General features: G+C 43.3%; 1 protein-coding gene across 2 annotated transcripts; it reads right to left on the reverse strand.

The window, feature by feature from the left end:
* Positions 1-107: 107 nt before the first annotated feature.
* LOC134342417 (sphingolipid delta(4)-desaturase DES1-like) lies at positions 108-17,278 on the reverse strand. 2 transcript variants are annotated; one of them, XM_063040512.1, is made up of 3 exons: positions 17,105-17,278; positions 1,482-2,224; positions 108-712 (listed from the first exon to the last, which is right to left on the reverse strand). In XM_063040512.1, the coding sequence occupies exons 1-3, from the start codon at positions 17,184-17,186 to the stop codon at positions 569-571; spliced, it is 969 nt and encodes a 322-aa protein (XP_062896582.1). In that variant the 5' UTR covers positions 17,187-17,278; the 3' UTR covers positions 108-568. The 2 variants fall into 2 exon arrangements, with proteins under 2 accessions (XP_062896582.1, XP_062896583.1); XM_063040513.1 differs by lacking the exon at positions 17,105-17,278 and adding an exon at positions 16,717-16,870.
* Positions 17,279-22,220: the final 4,942 nt, after the last annotated feature.

Here is a 22,220-nt window from a genome sequence, read left to right on the forward strand (position 1 = left end):
AATGCCTCTCCTCAACTGCCTCTAGTAACCACTTCCCAACAGTTGCTTTTGCAGTTTCTACAACTGTAGACAAACACCCCATCCACTTATGTTGAAGTATAACGTGAGCTTCTGGGTTGTTGCCTGTTGAAACAGGCAACAACCCAATCATCGAACTGCTTCGAGTATAACTGACTCAAACTCAATCCAGCTTGTCAAGTTAAACTATAGAACAATACTCAGAACCACCTGAAGGGGAGGCGATCAGATATGACCCTTGGCACAGAGGCAAACTCAACCTAACAGGCAACAGTTCCACAATATAATTGCCAAAGCTTTCCATTGCCAAGATCACCTCTTCCTTTGCCAGACAGACATCCTGCAGTCACTTCAAATTCCTTGAATTAGTTTAACAGCTGAGCAAAACTATTTAGCAGACAAAACACTTTAATAGACTAAATATTGTTAGTGCATGGTTTGTACAAAGACACTTAATAACAGTGTTCTTGGAAAATGCAAGATTTGTAAAAACAGCTTAAAATTTGCCCAGCAGGCGAGCCACCTTTTTTGTCTGTTGGCAAGTTCACTCCTAGTCCTGTTTTGCATCTTTCACTGTTCTCTTGATTCTTGAGTAAGGGCTGATCGTATCATCCATGATGAAGTCATAGAGCACTTTCACCCAGGAAGAATACTGGGGCAGGTTGTCATAGTAATCAGCTGCTATCTTCTTCACCTACAGAAATGAAATTACTAAGTAATTACTTAACCTGGACACTGGCAAAAGGTTTTAACTAATCCCTCAGGTTACAGCTCCATCCAGTCACCCGTGGGAGGGCAGGCTGTGTCATAGCTACACTCACTTTTCCTGTTACACTAATCAAGCCTGTAGAGGCCGAGACTTATTCCTAGTGTCATGTGTCACTATGGAAACAACCACAGACCCACACCCAAAGCAAGACTGAACACCAGCCACACTGGAGATGCCAACAACTCCATGATTTGTAGCCAAGTACTGAAATCTTGTACTTTATTCCTTCTGCTGCGGCCCAGAGGATTTCACTTTGCAGCTGTGGTCATTAACAGGCAAATTGAATTTAAAAAGATTCAGATTTTTACTTGTCCGAACATTGCCCGACTCAGTTGCAGTGTTAAAGAGTGGATTTGTTCTAATCATTTCACATCAAGCAGTTCATTCAAGTCTGCACTTTCTGCAAGTTTGAGTCTTACTCACCAGCCTGAATTCAAGTGGCAAATCCACAGTACTAATGTGAAATGCAAATAGAACAGCCTCTCCTTGTTTGCACAGCTGTATCTGCACAGTACATTGTATAGTGAGTGCACAGCCAAAACAAAATTAAATGAACTTCAAGCCACTAAGTCAATGTGCACAATTTCATGTAGAACCTACCATTATATCTCAGACACCCATCAGCTAACAAATGGTTCAATAGCTCAGCCCCAGAATAGAGGAATTTGTTTATTTTTTTAAAAACACCACTCACCTGAGGAAGTCTGCAGCCTGGAACACTGGGAAAGTCATGATGTTCATTGTGATAGCCAACATTGAAGGTGATTAGATTGAGGGGGCCGTAGTAAGAGTAGGTTTCATGCCCCTTCAGAAACATGTAGTGCTCAGCAATGAAGTGTCCAGAGATTGGATGAAGGCCCATTCCCAGCAGAGATCCTGCCAACATGTAGACAACTGGTTTTGCTCCCCACAGATTACATATCAGCAGGTTGAAGGTTAACTGAACAACCAGATTAGCGATCTCTAAGTGAGTGATGGGTTTGGGGTTGATGCAGAGTGGGCGCGTGGCATAAAACAGAGGCTGCAGGATGACCCAGAAAAACTTCCTTAGTCTGGTGCAGAAAAACCAGCCCTCAAAATCTGTGGGAATGTCAACGTCAATACCATCTCCACCCATGTAGCGATGATGATCCATGTGGTACCTCTTGAAGGAGACCGAGTATGGCAGACCAACAGGAAGATTAGCAAACATGCCAAAAAAGCGGTTGAACAGTGCATACTTGTGCCCAAATGCAGCATTGTGAGAGATTTCATGGATGCCCAGTGTGATGGAATGGTTTATACACCCACCAAACACATACGCCCAGAATAACACCCACTTCCATTCCAAGTCCTTCACAAGGTAGAAGGCCACAACCTGCACTGCTACCATCAGGATGATGATCCACTTTAGGTTGTGATCTGGGCCCATCAACAACTTGATCTCAGGATATTTGGCTGCAAGACAAAAAAAACCTGTTCAAAACTCTGGCCTGGTCTGCAACAGCAATGAGTGAGAAATATCATTTGATCATCAACAATTGCTTCAGAACTGAACACATGAGCCACAATCATAGGTTTAGATTTATCACACATACATCAAGACAGTGAAACACTAACACATGCACACCAACCCAGGACAGGCCACCTCTGGCCTTAAAACTTCTGACCTGGACTCTTTTGTGTTACTTAATATATACCCAATTGTACAAATTTCACAATGTATGCCAGTGATACTAAAACCGATTCTCAGGTTGCCCCTGGCCCAAACTTAAAAGACATTGGGACAACACACATCGAAGTTGCTGGTGAACGCAGCAGGCCAGGCAGCATCTCTAGGAAGAGGTACAGTCGATGTTTCAGGCCAAGACCCTTCGTCCAACTTTGATGTGTGTTGCTTGAATTTCCAGCATCTGCAGAATTCCTGTTGTTTGCGTTTTTAAAGACATTGGGTCTCAGATTGAATATCTACACGAACTTAAGGGGCTGCTTAGGATGCCATTATAAAGATATTTGCAGTATTCAATCTAAAATTTAGAACTGTTCAAAAATCTGGCGGATAAAACCAATTTCAACTTTCCCTTGAAAGATGGTGTCAGTAAATGGACAAAAGTTCTCTTGCCCATTCTCTCTCAAACCCATTATCAACTTTCCCTAGATAAACAGCAAAGATATTCAACCAGAAATGTTAATGTTAAGCTAGTGCAACAATGAAAATTCCCCACTAGCAGCTGACAGGATATTCCAGGTGTTGGTCTGTAATGACTACAATACCAGCATGTTACCACAAAGAAAATCAGCAGCAATCTGAGCAATACACAAAATACTGGAGGAACTCAGCAGGCCAGGTAGCATCTATGGAAAAAGGCAGTGTCAACATTTGGGCCCAAAATCTCAACTGTACTTCCCCCCCATAGATGTTACTTGGCCTGCCGAGTTCCTCCAGCATTTGTGTTACTAGCACATTACATCCACTGTCAGCCATTTATGGATCTAAGCTAAAGCTTTCATTTACCCAATAATTGAACAAACAGTTAACCCAAACTAGACACTGGTCCAAAACCTTCCCAAACAGATACAATACTTCAGTTCTATTCACATCAGGTGATGGTCCCAGTAAGGATAGAGATTTACTAGAACAAATGAAACCAAATAATGGCTGCAACCACAAAGTTTATCAAATTATGTATGTCACCATATACTACCCCAAGTTCATTTTCTTGTACACATGCATAGTCAAAGAAGTGCAATTGTATCAAAAAACTACACAACTGAAGCAATTCAATCTTTTAACATCCATTTACCGGTCACTCATCTACACCAAGGATGGATCTTTGAGGGAAGAAAGCCAGGGGGGAGGGGGAGGAGGCCGAGGCCAAAATTCCACAGCACCAAGGTCAGAACAAACTCCAATTCAGCAAGTACTGGGATGCAAGAGTTTCAGGACAATATTTACCAACTCCTCATTTAACAGCTTGCTTGTCCCTGGGCTGAGGCAGTGACAGTTCCAGCAGCACTGTCACACTGGGTCAAGAGGTTTGGTGGACCCAAAATAGGGTAAATCAATGCAATCCAGCAGGACAAAGGAACATTAAAAAAGTGAACAATTGTTCAAGGATAATACCTTGATCTCCTCAATACTGGGAGAAATATTGTGTGAACTTTATAGAACAGGGACTAGTGCCCAAAGTCTAGGATTGTTTTACTCAGTTACAGTAGACTACATCCCAAACTATGGGCTTCTGCAATACAAGTAGCAAGACATTTGAATCAGGGAGAGGGATTAATTTGTCACAGTGCCAGTAATTATACCAACAGCTCAGATAATGAGCTGATACACAAATGGCTGGCAATCAGGTCCAAGACTTGCATTGCACTATTTGGAAGGTTTCAAATGATGGAATCCTGCAGATCATGGTTTAAGGGATGAAGAAACAGGTGAAACATCTATGATCTGCCAGGGACAGCAATGTGGCATCATTAACTCAAATTTGTAGGTACAGTCCCACTCTAGTAACAAGCACACAATCCAGCAGGGCAGGGAGAGCTATGTAATGTTAAGCAAATGGGATACACTAGTTTGAGGACAGCATTTACTAATCCCCCAGTTAACAGCCTACTGGACCACTTACAACCGACTTCTGATCATCGGCCTTCAATTCACTTCTCAGTAGGTCCGAGTTATCTGACACTAAACCACTACTGCAGATTCTTCTCAGGTGCCAAATGCAAATTCAAGCTTCCCTGGCAACACCCAAATTTGGACCAATAGCTCTGGTCTCCAGTTGAAGTCTCATAATAATCACTTACTGAGAAATAGATCTCGTCAATCATTCAGTTGAATTAGTATGGCCATGTGTAATGAATAACCATGGCTGCAGTATCAGGACAGGTGTATGTCAGGAATCTGATAGACTATTCTCTTCCAGTAACAGTTCAACAGCATCTAGGGCAAACTCAAGACATACCAAAGATAGTAGATGCCACAGTCTAGCACTGGAATTCTATCCAAGAAAAACAAAACCATGATTGAAGACATTGACAGAATACACTCAGCTTGCCAGTGATTTAGCTGATGCAGCCACTTGTCTAGAATCACGGTTTGCATTAGTCCCACAATACAATGTGCTGCACATCATTTATGAAGACAATCTGATAGCTTGAGTCTCCCTTATTCATGAAGGTGAATAAGGGACAAGCAAATTCTACTCAAATCAGTGTACTGTCCCACTGCCAAATGCTCCCATGTCAATAACCAACTGTGCAACCTGCTACAAGCCTTCCAAATATACCCTAACCACTTGCTTCCTTTAGCTATTCTAGGAACATAGTTTGCAATTTCAGCTTAGTGTTTCAGATGTTTGTTTCCGTGTTCTCACTCATCACTTGGTTCTAAAATGTTCAGCTAGTTTTCTGCATCTTCTCCCAACTATCTAATTCTACTGCCACTTTGCCATTTTAACTGCAAAGGGGCCAAGATTTGCCTCACTAGTCTCAACCAAGACTGGTATACACTTGAGATTAGAAAAAAAAAGTACATTTGGTCCAGTACATTACAAGAGAAGCCCTCCCAAATATTGAGCACTCTACAGAAATGCTGTAGGAAAGCAACATTCAGATCCCCAACACTCAGGCCATGCTCTTTTCTCACTGCCGCCATCAGGTACAAGAGCTTCAGGACTCACACCAACAGGCTCTTGAACAGAAGGGGATAACTAAACTCACACCCATTGAGATGTCCCCACAACCAATGATCTCACTTCAAATACTCGTCTCACGTTTGTTAATTATACATTTGCAGCTTCTGCATGATTTTTCATTGATCCTGTATTAATATTCCTTCGATTTGCTGTGTATGCCTGCAGGAAAATGAATCTCAGGGTTGCATATGGCAATGTACTTCAATAATAAAATTTACTTTGAACTTTAAGTCTTGACTGTCACACTAGATTCTTATATAGTGCCTAGAAGTTATGTTTTATTGTATTACAACATTAAAACAGTGATTTAATTTGACTTTAAAAAACACTGATCAACAAAAAAAAGACTTCCATATCAAAGTGAAGACAAATTTCTACTGACCCTCCAAGTCAGTATTTAGTAGATGCACCTTTGGCAGCAATTACAGCCTTGATTCAGTGCGGAGAGGTCCGTATCAGCTTTGACACATCTAGACACTGCAATTTTTCCCCATTCTTTACAAAACTGCTCAAGCTCTGTCAGATTGTGCAGGGATCATGGATGAATGGCCCTTTCCAAGCCCAGCCACAAATACTAAACCGGATGAGATCTGGGCTAGGACATTAATTCAACTTTCTTTTTAAGCCATTCATGTAGCTTTGGCTTTATGCTTGGTTATTGTCTTGCTGAAAAAATTCCCAAGCTGCAGTTCTCTTGCAGACTGCATCAGGCTTCACAATCGGGATGGTGTGTCAAACAGTGTTTAGTCCGATGGCCAAAAAAGCTCAAGTTTGGTTTCGGACCACAGAACCTTCCAGCTAACTTCAGTCTCCCATGTTTTCTAGCAAACTAGTGAGATTTCATGCAAGACACCCCCCCCCACCACCACCACCCAAGCTGACTGGCAAAGCACCCAGGCTTTGAATGTGCAAATTCTCCCATCTCAATCACTGAAGTTTGTAACTCCTCCAGAGTTGTCACAAGTCTCTTGGTGACCTCCTTCACTAGTCCCCTTCTTACACAGTTAAGTCAAGTCACTTTTTATTGTCATTTTGACTGTAACTGCTGATACAGTGCACAGTAAAAACAAGACGTTTTTCAGGACCATGGTGCTACACGAACAATACAAAAACTACTCTGAACTACGTAAAACAACACAAAACTACACTAGACTACAGACCTACCCAGGACTGCATAAAGTGCACAAAACAGTGCAGGTATTACAATAAATAATAAAGACAAAATGCACAGTAGAGGGCAGTAGGTTGGTGTCAGTCCAGGCTCTGGGTATTGAGGAGTCTGATGACTTGGGGGAAGAAACTGTTACATGGTCTGGTCATGAGAGCCTGAATACTTCAGTGCCTTTTGCCAGATGGCAGGAGGGAGAAGAGTTTGTATGAGGGGTGCGTGGGGTCCTTCATAATGCTGTTGGCTTTATGGATGCAGTGTGTGGTGTAAATGTCTGTAATGGCGGGAAGAGAGACCCCGAAGATCTTCTCAGCTGACCTCACTATCTGCTGCATGGTCTTGCGATCTGAGATGATGCAATTTCTGAACCGGACAGTGACGCAGCTGCTCAGGATGCTCTCAATACAACCTGTGCAGAATATGGTGAGGATGGGGGGTGGGAGATGGACTTTTCTCAGCCTTCGCAGAAAGTACAGACACTGCTGGGCCTGGTGTTGAGGGACCAGGTGATATTCTCACCTGCTCTAGGCAGATTTACAGCTGTGCCACATTCTTTCCATTACTTTATTGACTTTACTGTATTCTAAGGGATATTTAGTGACTTGGAAATGTTCTTGTACCCATCTCCTGACCTATGCTTTTCAATAACCTTTTCATGGAGCTGCTTGGAATGTTTTGTCTTCATGGTGTAGTTTTTGCCAGGATACAAACTCACCAACAGTTGGTTTCCAGATGGATGTATTTCACTACAATCAATTGAAACCCCATTAACTGCACACAGGTGATCTCCATTTAACTAATCATGTGACTCAAAACCAATTGGCTACATGATTTGGTGTGCCATATTGAAGGGGATGAACACAATCAATTATTTTGCAATTTACATCACTTTGTAAATATCTGTTCACAAGTCTGTTGATCAGTGTCAAAAAAGCCAAATTAAATTTACTGAGATTCAATGTTTAAAACAACGAAACATGAAAACTTCAAGGGGGTGAACACTTTTTTTTATGGGCACTGTAAGCAACAGGTTAAAGAGTTACAAGTAGACATGAAAGCAAAGTCAGGAGAAATTCAGATGAGCCATGATCAAAATGGCAGGGATCAGGACCTGCTCCTAATTTGCATCCAAATCCCAATTCTAACCCAAATTTCAGTGAAGTACCTTTGATATTTAACAATGTAAACTCCTGGTATTAGAATGAAAATCCGAACTAGGTCAAACCCAATATTAAACAGGTCTATGGTTTGGGGGGGGGGGGGGGGGCCCCCCCCCCAGAGAAGAATGGCTGGGCAAGCAGTTTTGCCATATGAATAAACAGAGCCTAAAGGTGACTTCCAAGCCTCTAGCCAAACTACCTGCAGGAATTTGAATGTATATAGCTTGAGTGTCTCCCAAAGCTGTTGTTGAGGACAGACTTGATTAGTTTATGCATCCAAAGTAATTGGGATTTTGGTTGTGATGCAGCATGAAGACTCCAAGTATCCTCAGAAAATATAATCCAGCAATGTTTTTTTTAAGACTGATCTGCTGTCCAGCTCAATGGCGAGTGAAATTTTGACAAACAGGTTACCTGGCTGCACACATTCCTTCACCTGACCTGCAGGGACACCAATGATTCGCCCAGAATTTGTACTTTTGAACCAAATGTAACCATTAAAAATACAAACTGTGGGTGTGAACACATTTATTTGGTGTAGTGCCCTTTGAAGCCAAAATCTTTCTAGATAAGGTACATCTGCAGTCTCCCCCACACACAGAGTCACTTGACAAGAATCCGGCCAGATATTTGAAGTGATTAAAAATCTGCAGTTGCTTTGGCAAACAATATTTGCTTCCCAAAATAAACTGAACAAATTCCTGACAAGTTTCAACAGCTCACATCTACAATACTCAGACAAAATATCCAACTTGTATCAACAGAATTTCTGCTCACCTGACAACTAAAATAGTTGGTTCCTGCAAGTGCAATTCTCTCACTAGCAGTATCATCTACTAATAACACTTCATCAGTTCTGAATGGTCTGACCTGATGCACCAACTTTCCACAGATGCATCCTGGCTTACTGAGCATTCCCAGTGGCATCTCTACCCTTAACCCAAGACCTCCAGTTGTAATGCCATCCAACCCCAGCAGAAAAAGCCTGCATTTACCCTGCCTATACCCCTTAATTTTGTATACCTCTATCAAATCTCCCCTCAGTCTTCAACATTTCAAGCAATAAAATCCAACCTATTCAATATTTCTTTACAACTCAGTCCCAGCAACACCCTTTAAATTCTCTTTACTCTTAATCTTATTTACATTTTCCCTTCAAGTGGGTAAGCAAAACTGCACACAATACTCCAAATTAGGCCTCAATATCTTATACGACTTCAATACAACATCCCACCTCCTGTCCTTCATAGTTCAATTTGTAAAGGCCAACGTACCAAAGCTTTGCAAGACCTCCCTGGTTGGTCCTACTGCCACAGTCTGCATCAAATCCCATCTGCCATTTTGTCAGCTGGTCCAAACACCACCACACGATCTGATGATCTTCCTCACTGTCCACTACACTCCTAATCTTGATGCCATCTACAAATTTGCTGATCCAGTTCACATGTTCATCCAGATCATTGATAATGAGGACAAACAGGCCCAGCACTGGAGCACTGCATCAGTTACAGGCCTCCAGTAACAGAGGGAACCATTTACTCCACTCTGCCTTCTCCCACAAAGCCAATTTACTACTTCATTTTGAATTCAGCCTTCTTGACTGACCTCCTATGCAGTACCTTGTCAAGTGCCCTGTTGTCCATGTGAACAATATGCAGTGCCTTGCTTTCAATTTCCTCAAAAACTATGATTGGTTAGACAAACAAGAGAAAATCCGCAGATGCTGGAAATCTCTCCTCTCTCTCCCCCCCCCCCCACCCCACCTTTCTTTCATGACTTTCTGTCCTCCAGACTCCCCCTTCTCCAGCCCAGTATCTTTCACCAATCAACTTCCTAGCCCTCTACTTCATCCTTCTCCCTCCCAGTTCCACTCAGCACCTTAGGTTTCTCTCTTCTCGCCACCAACTTTTAATCTCATCTTTTTCCTCTCCAGTCCTGCCAGAGTCTTGGCCCAAAACATCAACTGTACTTTTTCTCCATAGATGCTGCCAGGCCCAAGTTCCTCGAGCATTTTGTGTGTGTTGATTGGTCAGACATAACCTACCACACACAAAGCTATGCTGACTATCCCCAATCAGTCGATGTCAATCCAAATACTCATTTCCAGTCCATTAGAATACATTCCAATTACTTTCCCACTACTGATGTCAGGTTCACAGGCCTATAATTTCCTGATCTATTTTATAGCCCTTCATAAACAGAACATTAGCTATCCTGTAATGTCTCACCTGTCACCAAGGGTGATTTAAATCTCTGCTAGGGCCCCTGCATTTTCTGCACTTGCCACCCATAGTCCAAGGGAACACCATCAAGCCCTGGGGATTTATCCACCCTAATTCACCTCAACAAAGCAAACATCTCTAATCTGTATAGGGTGATGCTGTTTTCCCTCACTTCTGGAGACCACTTCCCAAGTAAACAAAGATGCAAAAAATAATCCATTTAAGATCTCCCCCTCTCTTTGGCCCCACATATTTGATCTTCCCAAGGACCAATTTTGTCCCTTGCAATGCTTTTGTACTTAACATATCTGTAAAATCCCTTAGGATTATCCTTCACCTTGTCTGCTAGAGAAACTTTATGCCTTCTTTTAGCCCTCCTGATTTCTTTCCCAAGTGTTCTCTTGCATTTCTTGTACCCAAGTACCTCATTTGTTTTTACCTGCCTATACTTGATATGCACATTTTAAAAAAACAGACATCTCCCAAAAACCTCCAAGTTCCCTAAACCTGTTGTCTTACCTTTTATGCTGACAGGCACACAGGTTCCCCCCCCCCACCTCAATTTTACTTTTGAAGGCCTTCTACTTGCCAAGTAGTCCTTTGCCAGAAACAGCCCGTGCATTGGTGTAGCCAAGGGAAATAAATAAGAATGCAGAATGGTGTGACAATTACAGAGAAAGTGAAAACAGAATCAATGGGTAGAAGACATTTGTCATGGGCTCAATTCTCTACACTTTTGCCAAAACTGTTATATACATATATACTACTAGACTAGAAAATCAGAACCAACTGGTTTACAAAGCTCCTTGGCCAGAAACTATGGGATACATAGCATTGTGCTAGAAATTCCTACAGGTATGTGCATCACAGGGGTATCCTAGGAATTCTACGAAATAGGCAAGAGGCTTCAATTACAGATCCCTTTACTATTTGACATTACAAAATGTGGCTAGCCACCATTTCATATTGAATGTTTTAAAAACCAAGTTGGATGCTCAGTTGTAATGGCAGATTTGAAATACCTTATTCTCAATATTCAAGGGCAAAAAGGAGAAAGCATAATTTAGACTATTCTTGTTAAACCGATAAGCTGACACTGAGAATTGCCAACTGCAGATACGGACACACACAGCTTTTGGTTATTTGACCAGCATCAAGGGCATGGAATTGATGGAAAATTAATCACCTAGATTCAAAAGCTGGAAAGGATAGAGAAATTCAACAAGTTCCACAAAAGACCTGTGCTGCAACTACAGCCAGCCAAGTGTTTTGTAAAAATATTTTTTATTCTTTCCCAATGACAAAGACAAATACTAAAGAGCAAAAAGATTAAAGGTTTGTGACAAATCAGTAAATTTCTATGTTGGACTGTATATTGACCAGAATTCTGAGGAAGCTACATGATATGGTCCTTAATAATTTGACAGGAAATTTGTCCCATTACCATGCTGAAAAGTTTATGGGGAAACAGTAGGTTCAGAAGTCATTTTGTTTCAGGAATCAAAGTCAGAAAATTACAAATTTGGTTTTGTATTTCTAACAAAGCAAAGCTAAACAATTTAAAAAGACATTACTTAAACTGGTGTAAATGGTTGAAGAATTCAGTCATTACCTCACAATTGGGGAGAAAATGCCCCAATCACATTCATGAAGTTTTTTTAAATCCCCTTACTATTTATAGCTGTTTGAAGTCACTTGTCTGCAACCAACAAATTGGTGGACATTGCAAATTAACCTTTCCACTTCAAGAATGAGCTAGGAAGCTACACTGGAAATACATTCATTACCATTGGTCAGGTGTCAGATCTCAGTGGGAGAGCATTTTGGAGACAGTAATAATCTTATCTCCTTTACAATAGCATTGGACAGCGATAGGAACATAAGTCAGAAAAGCATTTAATTGGAGTAAGGGGAACTATAAGGCTATCAGGCAGGAAATTGGAGGCTTAAATTGGAAACAGATATTCTCAGGGAAAAGTACAGAAGAAATGTGGCTAATGTTCAGGGGAAATTTATGTGGAATTCTGCATAGGTACGTTCCAATGAGACAGGGAAGTTATGGTAGGGTACAGGAACCGTGGTGTACAAAGGCTGTAATAAATCTAGTCAACAAAAGCTTACAAAAAGTTCAGAAAGCTAGGTAATGTTAGAGATCTAGAAGATTATAAGGCTAACAGGAAGGAGCTTAAATTTGGAGAGCCAGAAGGGGCCATGAGAAGGCCTTGGTGGGCAGGATTAAGGAAAACCCCAAGGCATTCTACAAGGATGTGAAGAGCAAGAGGATAAGACGTGAGAGAATAGGACCAATCAAGTGTGACAGTGGGAAAGTGTGTCTGGAACTGGAGGAAATAGCAGAGATACTTAATGAATACTTTACTTCAGTATTCACTATGGAAAAGGATTTCAGTGATTGTAGCAAACACAAGGAATTCTGCAGATGCTGAAAATTCAAGCAACACACATCAAAGTTGCTGGTGAACGCAGCAGGCCAGGCAGCATCTCTAAGAAGAGGTACAGTCGACGTTTCAGGCCGAGACCCTTCGTCAGGACCCTTCAACAGTCCTGACGAAGGGTCTCGGCCCGAAACGTCGACTATACCTCTTCCTAGAGATGCTGCCTGGCTTGCTGCGTTCACCAGCAACTTTGATGTGTGTTGTCAGTGATGGTAGTGATGACTTGCAGCGGACTGAAAAGCCTGAGCATGGAGATATTAAGAAAGGGTGTGCTGGAGTTTTTGGAAAGCATCAAGTTGGATAAGTCACCGGGACCGGACAAGATGTACCCCAGGCTACTGAAGGAGGAGATTGCTGAGCCCCTGGCAATGATCTTTGTATCATCAATGGGGATGGGAGCGGTTCCAGAGGATTGCAGATGTTGTTCCTTTATTCAAGAAAGGGAGTGGAGATAGCCCAGAACATTACAGACCAGTGAGTCTTACTTCAGTGGTTGGTAAATTGATGGAGAAGATCCTGAGGCGCAGGATTGATGAACATTTGGAGAGGCATAATATGATTAGGAATAGTCAGCATGGCTTTGTCAAGGGCAGGTCATGCCTTATGAGCCTGATTGAATTTTGAGGATGTGACTAAATACATTGATGAAGGAAGAGCAGTAGATGTAGTGTATATGGATTTCAGCAAGGCATTTGATAAGGTTCCCCATGCAAGGCTTATTGAGAAAGTAAGGAGGCATGGGATCCAAAGGGACATTGCTTTGTGGATCCAGAACTGGCTTGCCCACAGAAGGCAAAGAGTGGTTGTAGACAGGTCATATTCTGCATGGAGGTCGGTGACCAGTGGTGTGCCTCAGGGATCTGTTCTGGGACCCTTACTCTTCATGATTTTTATAAATGACCTGGATGAGGAAGTGGAGGGATGGGTTAGTAAGTTTGCTGATGACACAAAGGTTGGAGGTGTTGTGGATAGTGTGGAAGGCTGTAAGAGGTTACAGCTGGACATTGATAGGATGCAAAACTGGGCTGAGAAGTGGCAGATGGAGTTCAACCCAGTAAGTGTGAGGTGGTTCATTTTGGTGGGTCAAATATGATGGCAGAATATAGTATTAATGGTAAGACTCTTGGCAGTGTGGAGGATCAGAGGGATCTTGGGGTCCGAGTCCATAGGACGCTCAAAGCAGTTGCATGGGTTGACTCTGTGGTTAAGGCGGCGTACGGTGTATTGGCCTTCATCAATCGTGGAATTGAATTTAGGAGCCGAGAGGTAATGTTGCAGCTATACAGGACCCTGGTCAGACCCCACTTGGGAGTACTGTGCTCAGTTCTGGTCGCCACACTATAGGAAGGACGTGGAAGCCATGGAAAGGGTGCAGAGGAGATTTACAAGGATGTTGCCTGGATTGGGGGGCATGCCTTATGAGAATAGGTTGAATGAATTCGGCCTTTTCTCCTTGAAGTGACAGAAGATGAGAGGTGATCTGATAGAGGTGTATAAGAGGCATTGATCGTGTGGATAGTCAGAGGCTTTTTCCCAGGGCTGAAATGGTTGCCACAAGAGGACACAGGTTTAAAGTGCTGGGGAGTAGGTACAGAGGAGATGCAAGTGGCAAGTTTTTTTTTTATTAAACGCAGAGTGGTGAGTGTGTGGACTGGGCTGCCGGCAACAGTGGTGGAGGCAGATATGATAGGGTCTTTTAAGAGACTTTGGATAGTTACATAGAGCTTAGAAAAATAGAGGGCTATGGGTAAGCCTAGTAATTTCTAAGGTAGGGACATGTTTGGCACAACTTTGTGGGCCAAAGGGCCTGTATTGTGCTGTAGGTTTTCTATGTTTCTATCATCTAGAACTTAGATTCACACTGTCAAGTCCCTTAATGCTGAAGTTGACCAGACTTCTAGTAGTTGTGCAGTTTCAGCATCACCTGAACATCCACCCTGCTTAAAAACAAGGTAATCATTAGGCAATTTTGCATTTTATCAATGGGGAAGACTCGTTAACATTTGAGAATTAGGAGCAGACAGAACAAATTTGTGGCAATGAGCTGTGAAATGTTTTCACTGATAAAACAAAAGTATGTAGGCACTGAAATGCAAAGTCACAGGAAGTGACCAAAGTCATACTGTACTCATGCAGAAAACAAACCACCATTATTACTTACTGCAGAACTGGCTGATCAGATTCTACAATTGCAAGTATCAAGTCCAGGATGGAGCAGTGTGCCCTACTAGAAGACATGTTGGGCCTCATCATAACAGAGCAGGAACAAGACAGACTAGTCTTGTGGATAGTGTGGAGGGCTGTCAGAGGTTACAGCTGGACATTGATAGGATGCAAAACTGGGCTGAGAAGTGGCAGATGGAGTTCAGAATGGAGAAGTAAAGTGACAGAAGTTCAGTCACCCCTGCAGACAGAATAAGGTTCATGAAACATTCATTCGACCTGGGAGGTTTCCCCCTCCCAATGGGGACTGCATTGTGAAATGCCAGACACCAGACTGGAAGAAATGGAAGTTAATCACTGCTTCACCTGCCAAAGAGTGTTCAAATCCCTGACTGCATCACAGCCCTGTACGAAGTCTACTGTGGGTTGTATGGCACAACCCTCTTGAACCCCTTCAAAAGATTTGCCTCATGAAGACAACATCCATCACCAAGGCCCCTCATCACCCAGTACACATCTTCACGTTATGACTAGAGACAAGTAGAAGAGCCTGAAGACAAACTATTTAGAAACAGCTTCTTCCCCATCAGATTCCTGAATAGCTGTGAACCTATGAACACATTCCAGTTTTGTACTGTACATTTGAAATTTAGCAATTTTATGTCCTTGCCCTACTGTTCAGAGTCACTGACAATAAACTAGATTCTGAAGGCTCCAGCATTTCCTAACCCAAAAGAGGGCAGATTACCCAAATTCTATAGCCCACCAACACCCTGCAGTAGGGAAAGCACAAGGCATGTGGAATTGCAATATCTTTACTGAAAGGAAGCCCTGTTCAAAGCAGTAACCAGAGAAGGAATGGCATTTATTGCAGCATGCTATACAGGTCAGGAAAATCTGGAGCAGAAAGTGCTGGGGAACAAATTAACGTGGTCATTGATTTACAACGTCTCTTCTAGCAAATCGGGACAGGTCAATCCACAAATTTAGCAGATCTTCCTCATAAATCTCCTCATTCTTCAGTTCCACACACTCACCACCCCTGACAACACATGCACTTTTCTCCTCACCCCATATAGAAATCTGCATTTGGTACACAGTACAAATTAGGGCAAGAGGATCCAAAATGGCTCAAATCTGAGCATTTGGCAGAAACTGATACTCTCACGAGAGAAGTTCGGTGAAGAATATTTGAATCAAAGCACAAACGGCTAAAGATTAAATGCTGATAAATGGGATTAGTTAACCAGAATTGCTGTAAATGTGTTGCTGACAATGAGACTGCTGGAGGAAGTCAACAAGTCAGGCTGTATCTATTGGGGGAAATGAACAACAGACATTTCAAGCTAACAGCCTTCATCAGAACTGAAAAGATGACAGACGCCAGAATAAAATGGGGTGGAGGAGCATGAGCTGGCAGGTGCAGGTGAAGGGGCAAATATGGATGAGGGGAGAAGAGGGAATGATGTGGAAAAACTAAGAGGCAAAGGGCTTTAAAAAAAAGTTGGACACTGATAGGAGAGGACAGCTGACCATGCAATAAAGGGAAAATCAAGGAACTAGGCAAAATATTTCATTCTGAATCAGGTCATGCTCCAACCTTTAGTCAGACCTCAGCTAGTGTATTGTACACGTCTGCCAGATAGGAAGCACATGACAGAACTTAAGACACTGGAGGAGGCTCTTCAGGATGTTGTCTGGACTAGCAGAGAATGGTGAAGCTAAGACTATTCTTTGGAGCAGAGACTGAGGGACTAATTGAGTGTATAAAATTGAGGGCTATGGATAGGAAATAATAATACTTTTGTGTGTCAAAGGCAAACTAAATGGGAGCAGTGTCAGTGTACGTGATTCACAGGGGAAACTCTTTAGAGAACGGCGAGTACCTGGAATGCAGACACCGGTAAGACTGAAGTACAGGCAGGCGCCCTGCTCTGCAAGAGAACACGACGACACATTTTGTGCTGATTTAGTCTAGTCCCGTTACCTCCCAACCCCTCCCCCACACACGTTCCATTACGGCTCATTAATTAGATCTGTTTTTAGTGAAAAACAGCAAACATCCAGCACTCAAAGTACCGTACCGTAAACAGTGACCTGACCACTCGTTTCTAAACCTCGAACAGCTTCGACGCAGAGCAGGGGAAGCTGGCCGTGGGTCGGTAGGTGGCGGAGGTCCCCGCGAACACGTTGGGGTGAAGAGGACGGTGGCTATCCGAATAACGGTACAGAGCGAGGGTGCGGCCGGAAGCTGGGCCCATCCGGGGTAGGGGGCGGCGGCGGCCGGGTAGACATATACCACTGCCCGCCCGGCCACGTAACGGACCAAGGCTTCGGCCTATTCCCGACCCCGACCCCGACCCGGCCGGCCGGAGTCACGTATCCCCCACTCAGCCTCGTCGTTCAAGCAGGCGCCGCCGTACCCACGGCCCCCACCCGACCCGCGGCTAACGGTCCCTGACCGCTACTGACCGAGGATCTCCAGCCGGCGCGCCGTGTGCGGCTGGTCGGTGTAGACCCACTCGAAGTCCTCGCGCGCCACCCGGTTGCCCATGGCTGCCGACCGCTGGAGCGCGCCTCCGTCCCGCTCCGCTCCTCGCCTTCCTCGGCGCTGACCGTTAACAGCCAGGGCGCGCCGCCCCGCCCCCAGCCGCGACGTCACAATGTCAGTCAACCCGCGGCCGCCCGCCCCCGCCTCTGACGTCACCGCCGCCGGTAACGGGGAGAGATTGCGCTCGGTCGGGGTGCTCGCAGCCTGTTCGGAACAAGACCCGGGTGTGGGGGAGCGGGGGAGCGGGGGCAACTGCACGTTGCCGGCGTTCAAGACGTGGCAGGAGTTGAAATTAAGTCTGGACGCCATCTTTATGCGGGGCAGCTTTGAGGGTCATAGGTTGAGGTTGTCATCTTTGTGCGGGGCAGCTTGGTGTGCTAACGGGTGATAACTTTTGGACGATGAGCCTTGTAGGTGCTCGCCTGGAGTCGGTTTGAACGGATTGAGATGGGTAATAATAGTTACGACTCATCACAGCTGAATCCTCTAAGGACTCTGTTTATACTTCTCGCTGCCTCAGTATAATCAAACAGCGCACCACCCTGGACGTTCTCTCTTCCTCCCTCTCCCATAGGACAGTTTATACAAAAGCTTGAAAGTACGTACCACCAGACTCAATAATAGCTTCTATCCCACTGTTATCAGATTCTTAAAAAGATAAAAGACACTTGGTCTCACAAACTACCTCCATATGATCTTGCACTTCATCGTTTGCCTGCATTGCATATCGGTAGCTTTTTGACTTTATTCTATGTTTGTGTTGCTTTGCCTTATTTGAACTGAATTTGATCTGTATAAACAGTATGCAAAACAAGCTGTTCACTGGATCTTACTCCATGTGACAATACTAACCAAATACCAATCGCCTTTTAAACGTTTATTAAGACTGAGTCTGCCATGCATGTGAAATAGCAGGTACAGCACTACAAATCACATCAGATGTGATATGAAATTACGAACAAGTGATATAAAACATTACGACTATTGTGAACTAAGATAAGCCTCTGCCTTGTACTGTTTGAGCTTCCTATGGCTCGACTTCTCTATTTATGACCAACGCTATCCACATTTCCCCATTCTTCAAACTTCAATATTACTCACTCTGACTCTAGATCACTTTGGACACAAGTCAGCCCAGTGATGACTCAGAATATTCACAGGAATCATTCTTGTCTGTGGACATCTACTTATAGCCAAAGACTTCCCCAAGCCTCCTCATTTCATGATGCAGAAATCTCATAATTTGACAGACACTCTCCTGTCTTCATCCCCTTCACCTGTTAATGTTCAGCCACAGCACGACAGAAATTGATTGGAGAAAGTCTGAGTCTCTCGACATCCAGTTTTCAATAAGGCTGTTCATGTCAGAACAATACATAATTGGGCCATGTTTGTAATTCCTGTGTTGACTGTAAATTATTGGTGAAAAAGGCAGTTGACTTTTGTGTTTTATAAACATTTCTTCAACATTTCCTCTCAGATTACAGCCAGGAAGCGTTCAGCACATATCCCCTTTGTTGTCCGCACCACTCTGAAATGGAAGTCAGTGTCAGCTTACCATGAGTTAGCGGGAGACGGTTGGCTTTACAGGCCAGGGAATTCATGCAGTAAAACTGCAAAAACCTGACAATTTTTATAGTCGCATCATGATGTGGTAAGGCAATTGGTTAGCCTGGGGCCCACAGGAGACTTCAAGGAGTTCAGTACATTTCAGAAACCATCCTCCCTCGGTGGACTCTGTCTACACTTCTCACTGTCTCAGTCAGTATGATCAAAGAACACTCCCCCCCCCGCCTCCCACTGACCAGAAGATACAAGAACCTGAAAGTTCAAGAACAGATGCTACAGTCAAAGTTGAGTTTATATGCCAAAGTACACGTATATACAAGTGCAATGAAAAACCTACTTGCAGCAACAACGTTCACAAGAACATAAATGAAATATAAATTCTGCACAATTTTTACAAGAAAGAGAACATTTAGAACGAAAAGTAAACCCAGTCCCTTTTCATGCAAATTTGCCAAGATGGTCGCGGTGTTGCTAAACTGTGGTGCTTAGGGTCTTGCTGGTTGGCTCGTTCAGGAATCAAGTGATTGAAGGCCAGCATTTGTTCTTGAACCTGGTGGTGTGGGACGTCAGGTTTCTATACCACCAACTCAAAAATAGCTGCAAAAGGATGTCATAACTGAGATACTGAGAAGTGAGAGAGACTTGGCCAAGTTCAAGCCCACCTTCTCAAGGGCAGTCAGGAATGGACAATAAATTCTGCCCTCTCTAGTCATGCCGAACAGATTTTTAAAAAACTTCTACCCACTTGTTGGTTTATTTCTAATTTGCATTTTATTCCAGCATTATACTACCTAACAGTAGTAGTGAGGTTGGGGATGGCATGAAACAGGAAATTAGAAATGCGTGCAATAAAGGAACAGCAGTTATAATGGGTGACTTCAATCTACATATAAATTGGGTGAACCAAATTGGTAAGGGTGCTGAGGAAGAGGATTTCTTGGAATGTATGCAGGATGGTTTTCTGAACCAACATGTCAAGGAACCAACTAGAGAGCAGGCCATTCTAGACTGGGTATTGAGCAATGAGGAAGGATTAGTTAGCAATCTTGTCGTGCGAGGCCCCTTAAGTTAGAGTGACCATAATATGCTGGAATCCTTCATTAAGATGGAGAGTGACATAGTTAATTCAGAAACAAAGGTTCTGAACTTAAAGAAGGGTAACTTTGAAGGTATGAGACGTGAATTAGCTAAGATAGACTGGCAAATGATACTTAAAGGGTTGACGGTGGATATGCAATGGAAAGCATTTAAAGATCGCATGGATGAACTACAACAATTGTTCGTCCCAGTTTGGCAAAAGAATAAACCAGGGAAGGTAGTGCACCTGTGGCTGACAAAGGAAATTAGGGATAGTATCAATTTCAAAGAAGAAACATACAAATTAGCCAGAAAAAGCAGCACACCTGAGGACTGGGAGAAATTCAGAGTCCAGCAGAGGAGGACAAGGGGCTTAATTAGGAAAAGGAAAACAGATTATGAGAGAAAGTTGGCAGGGAACATAAAAACTGACTGTAAAAGCTTTTATAGATATGTGAAAAGAAGAAGATTGGTTAAGACAAATGTGGGTCCCTTACAGTCAGAAACAGATGAATTGATCATGGGGAACAAGGACATGGCAGACCAATTGAATAACTACTTTTGTTCTGTCTTCACTAAGGTGGACATAAATAATCTTCCGGAAATAGTAGAGGACCGAGGGTCTAGTGAGATGGAGGAACTGAGGGAAATACATGTTAGTAGGGAAGTGGTATTAGGTAAATTGAAGGCAGATAAATCCCCAGGGCCAGATGGTTTGCATCCCAGAGTGCTTAAGCAAGTAGCCCAAGAAATAGTGGATGCATTAGTGATAATTTTTCAAAACTCTTTAGGTTCTGGATTAGTTCCTGAGGATTGGAGGGTGGCTAATATAACCCCGCTTTTTGAAAAAGGAGGGAGAGAGAAACCAGGGAATTATAGACTGGTTAGCCTAACATCGGTGGTGGGGAAGATGCTGGAGTCAGTTATCAAAGATGTGATAACAGCACATTTGGAAAGTGGTGAAATCATTGGACAAAGTCAGCATGGATTTGTGAAAGGAAAATCATGTCTGAGGAATCTCATAGAATTTTTTGAGGATGTAACTAGTAGAGTGGATAGGGGAGAACCAGTGGATGTGGTATATTTGGATTTTCAAAAGGCTTTTGACAAGGTCCCACACAGGAGATTAGTGTGCAAACTTAAAGCACACGGTATTGGGGGTATGGTATTGATGTGGAGAGAGAATTGGTTGGCAGACAGGAAGCAAAGAGTGGGAATAAACAGGACCATTTCAGAATGGCAGGCAGTGACTAGTGGGGTACCACAAGGCTCAGTGCAGGGACCCCAGATGTTTACTATATATATTAATGACTTAGATGAGGGAATTAAATGCAGCATCACCAAGTTGGCGGATGACACGAAGCTGGCGGCAGTGTTAGCTGTGAGGAGGATGCTAAGAGGATGCAGGGTGACTTGGATAGGTTGGGTGAGTGGGCAAATTCATGACAGATGCAATTTAATGTGGATAAATGTGAGGTTATCCACTTTGGTGGCAATAACAGGAAAACAGATTATTATCTGAATCATGGCCAATTAGGAAAAGGGGAGGTGAAACAAGACCTGGGTGTCATTGTACACCAGTCATTGAAAGTGGGCATGCAGGTACAGCAGGCGGTGAAAAAGGCGAATGGTTTGCTGGCATTCATTGCAAGAGGATTCGAGTACAGGAGCAGGGAGGTACTACTGCAGTTGTACAAGGCCTTGGTGAGACCACACCTGGAGTACTGTGTGCAGTTTTGGTCCCTTAATCTGAGGAAGGACATTCTTGCCATAGAGAGAGTGCAAAGAAGGTTCACCAGATTGATTCCTGGGATGGCAGGACTTTCATATGATGAAAGACTGGATCGACTAGGCTTATACTCACTGGAATTTAGAAGATTGAGGGGGGATCTTATTGAAACATATAAAATTCTAAATGGATTGGACAGGCTAGATGCAGGAAGATTGTTCCCGATGTTGGGGAAGTCCAGAACGAGGGGTCACAGTTTAAGGATAAAGGGGAAGCCTTTTAGGACCGAGATGAGGAAAAACTTTTTCACACAGAGAGTGGTGAATCTGTGGAATTCTCTGCCACAGGAAACAGTTGAGGCCAGTTCATTGGCTATATTTAAGTGGGAGTTAGGTATGGCCCTTGTGGCTAAAGGGATCAGGGGGTATGGAGAGAAGGCAGGTACAGGGTTCTGAGTTGGATGATTAGCCATGATCATACTGAATGGCGTTGCAGGCTGGAAGGGCCGAATGGCCTACTCCTGCACCTATTTTCTATGTTTCTATACCTGGTAATGGAAGTGTCATCTTTGTTTTTTCAGTGGAATATGAATCTCATAAGAAAACTTCCTAAATTTTTCTTTGGGTTGTGGGGGAGGAAACCAGAGAATCCAGCATGTGGTC

The sequence above is a fragment of the Mobula hypostoma genome, chromosome 2, assembly GCF_963921235.1.
Source record: "Mobula hypostoma chromosome 2, sMobHyp1.1, whole genome shotgun sequence".
NCBI lineage: Eukaryota > Metazoa > Chordata > Chondrichthyes > Myliobatiformes > Myliobatidae > Mobula > Mobula hypostoma.

Bases quoted from the DNA above. Each gene is read 5' to 3' on its own strand.
- LOC134342417 (XM_063040512.1), bottom strand. From the start codon at position 17,186: ATGGGCAACCGGGTGGCGCGCGAGGACTTCGAGTGGGTCTACACCGAC. The intron at 2,225-17,104 runs GTCAGTAGCGGT...TTTGTCTTGCAG, and splicing joins GCGCCGGCTGGAGATCCTCG to CCAAATATCCTGAGATCAAG. The intron at 713-1,481 runs GTGAGTGGTGTT...TCATTTCTGTAG, and splicing joins CAGGCTGCAGACTTCCTCAG to GTGAAGAAGATAGCAGCTGA.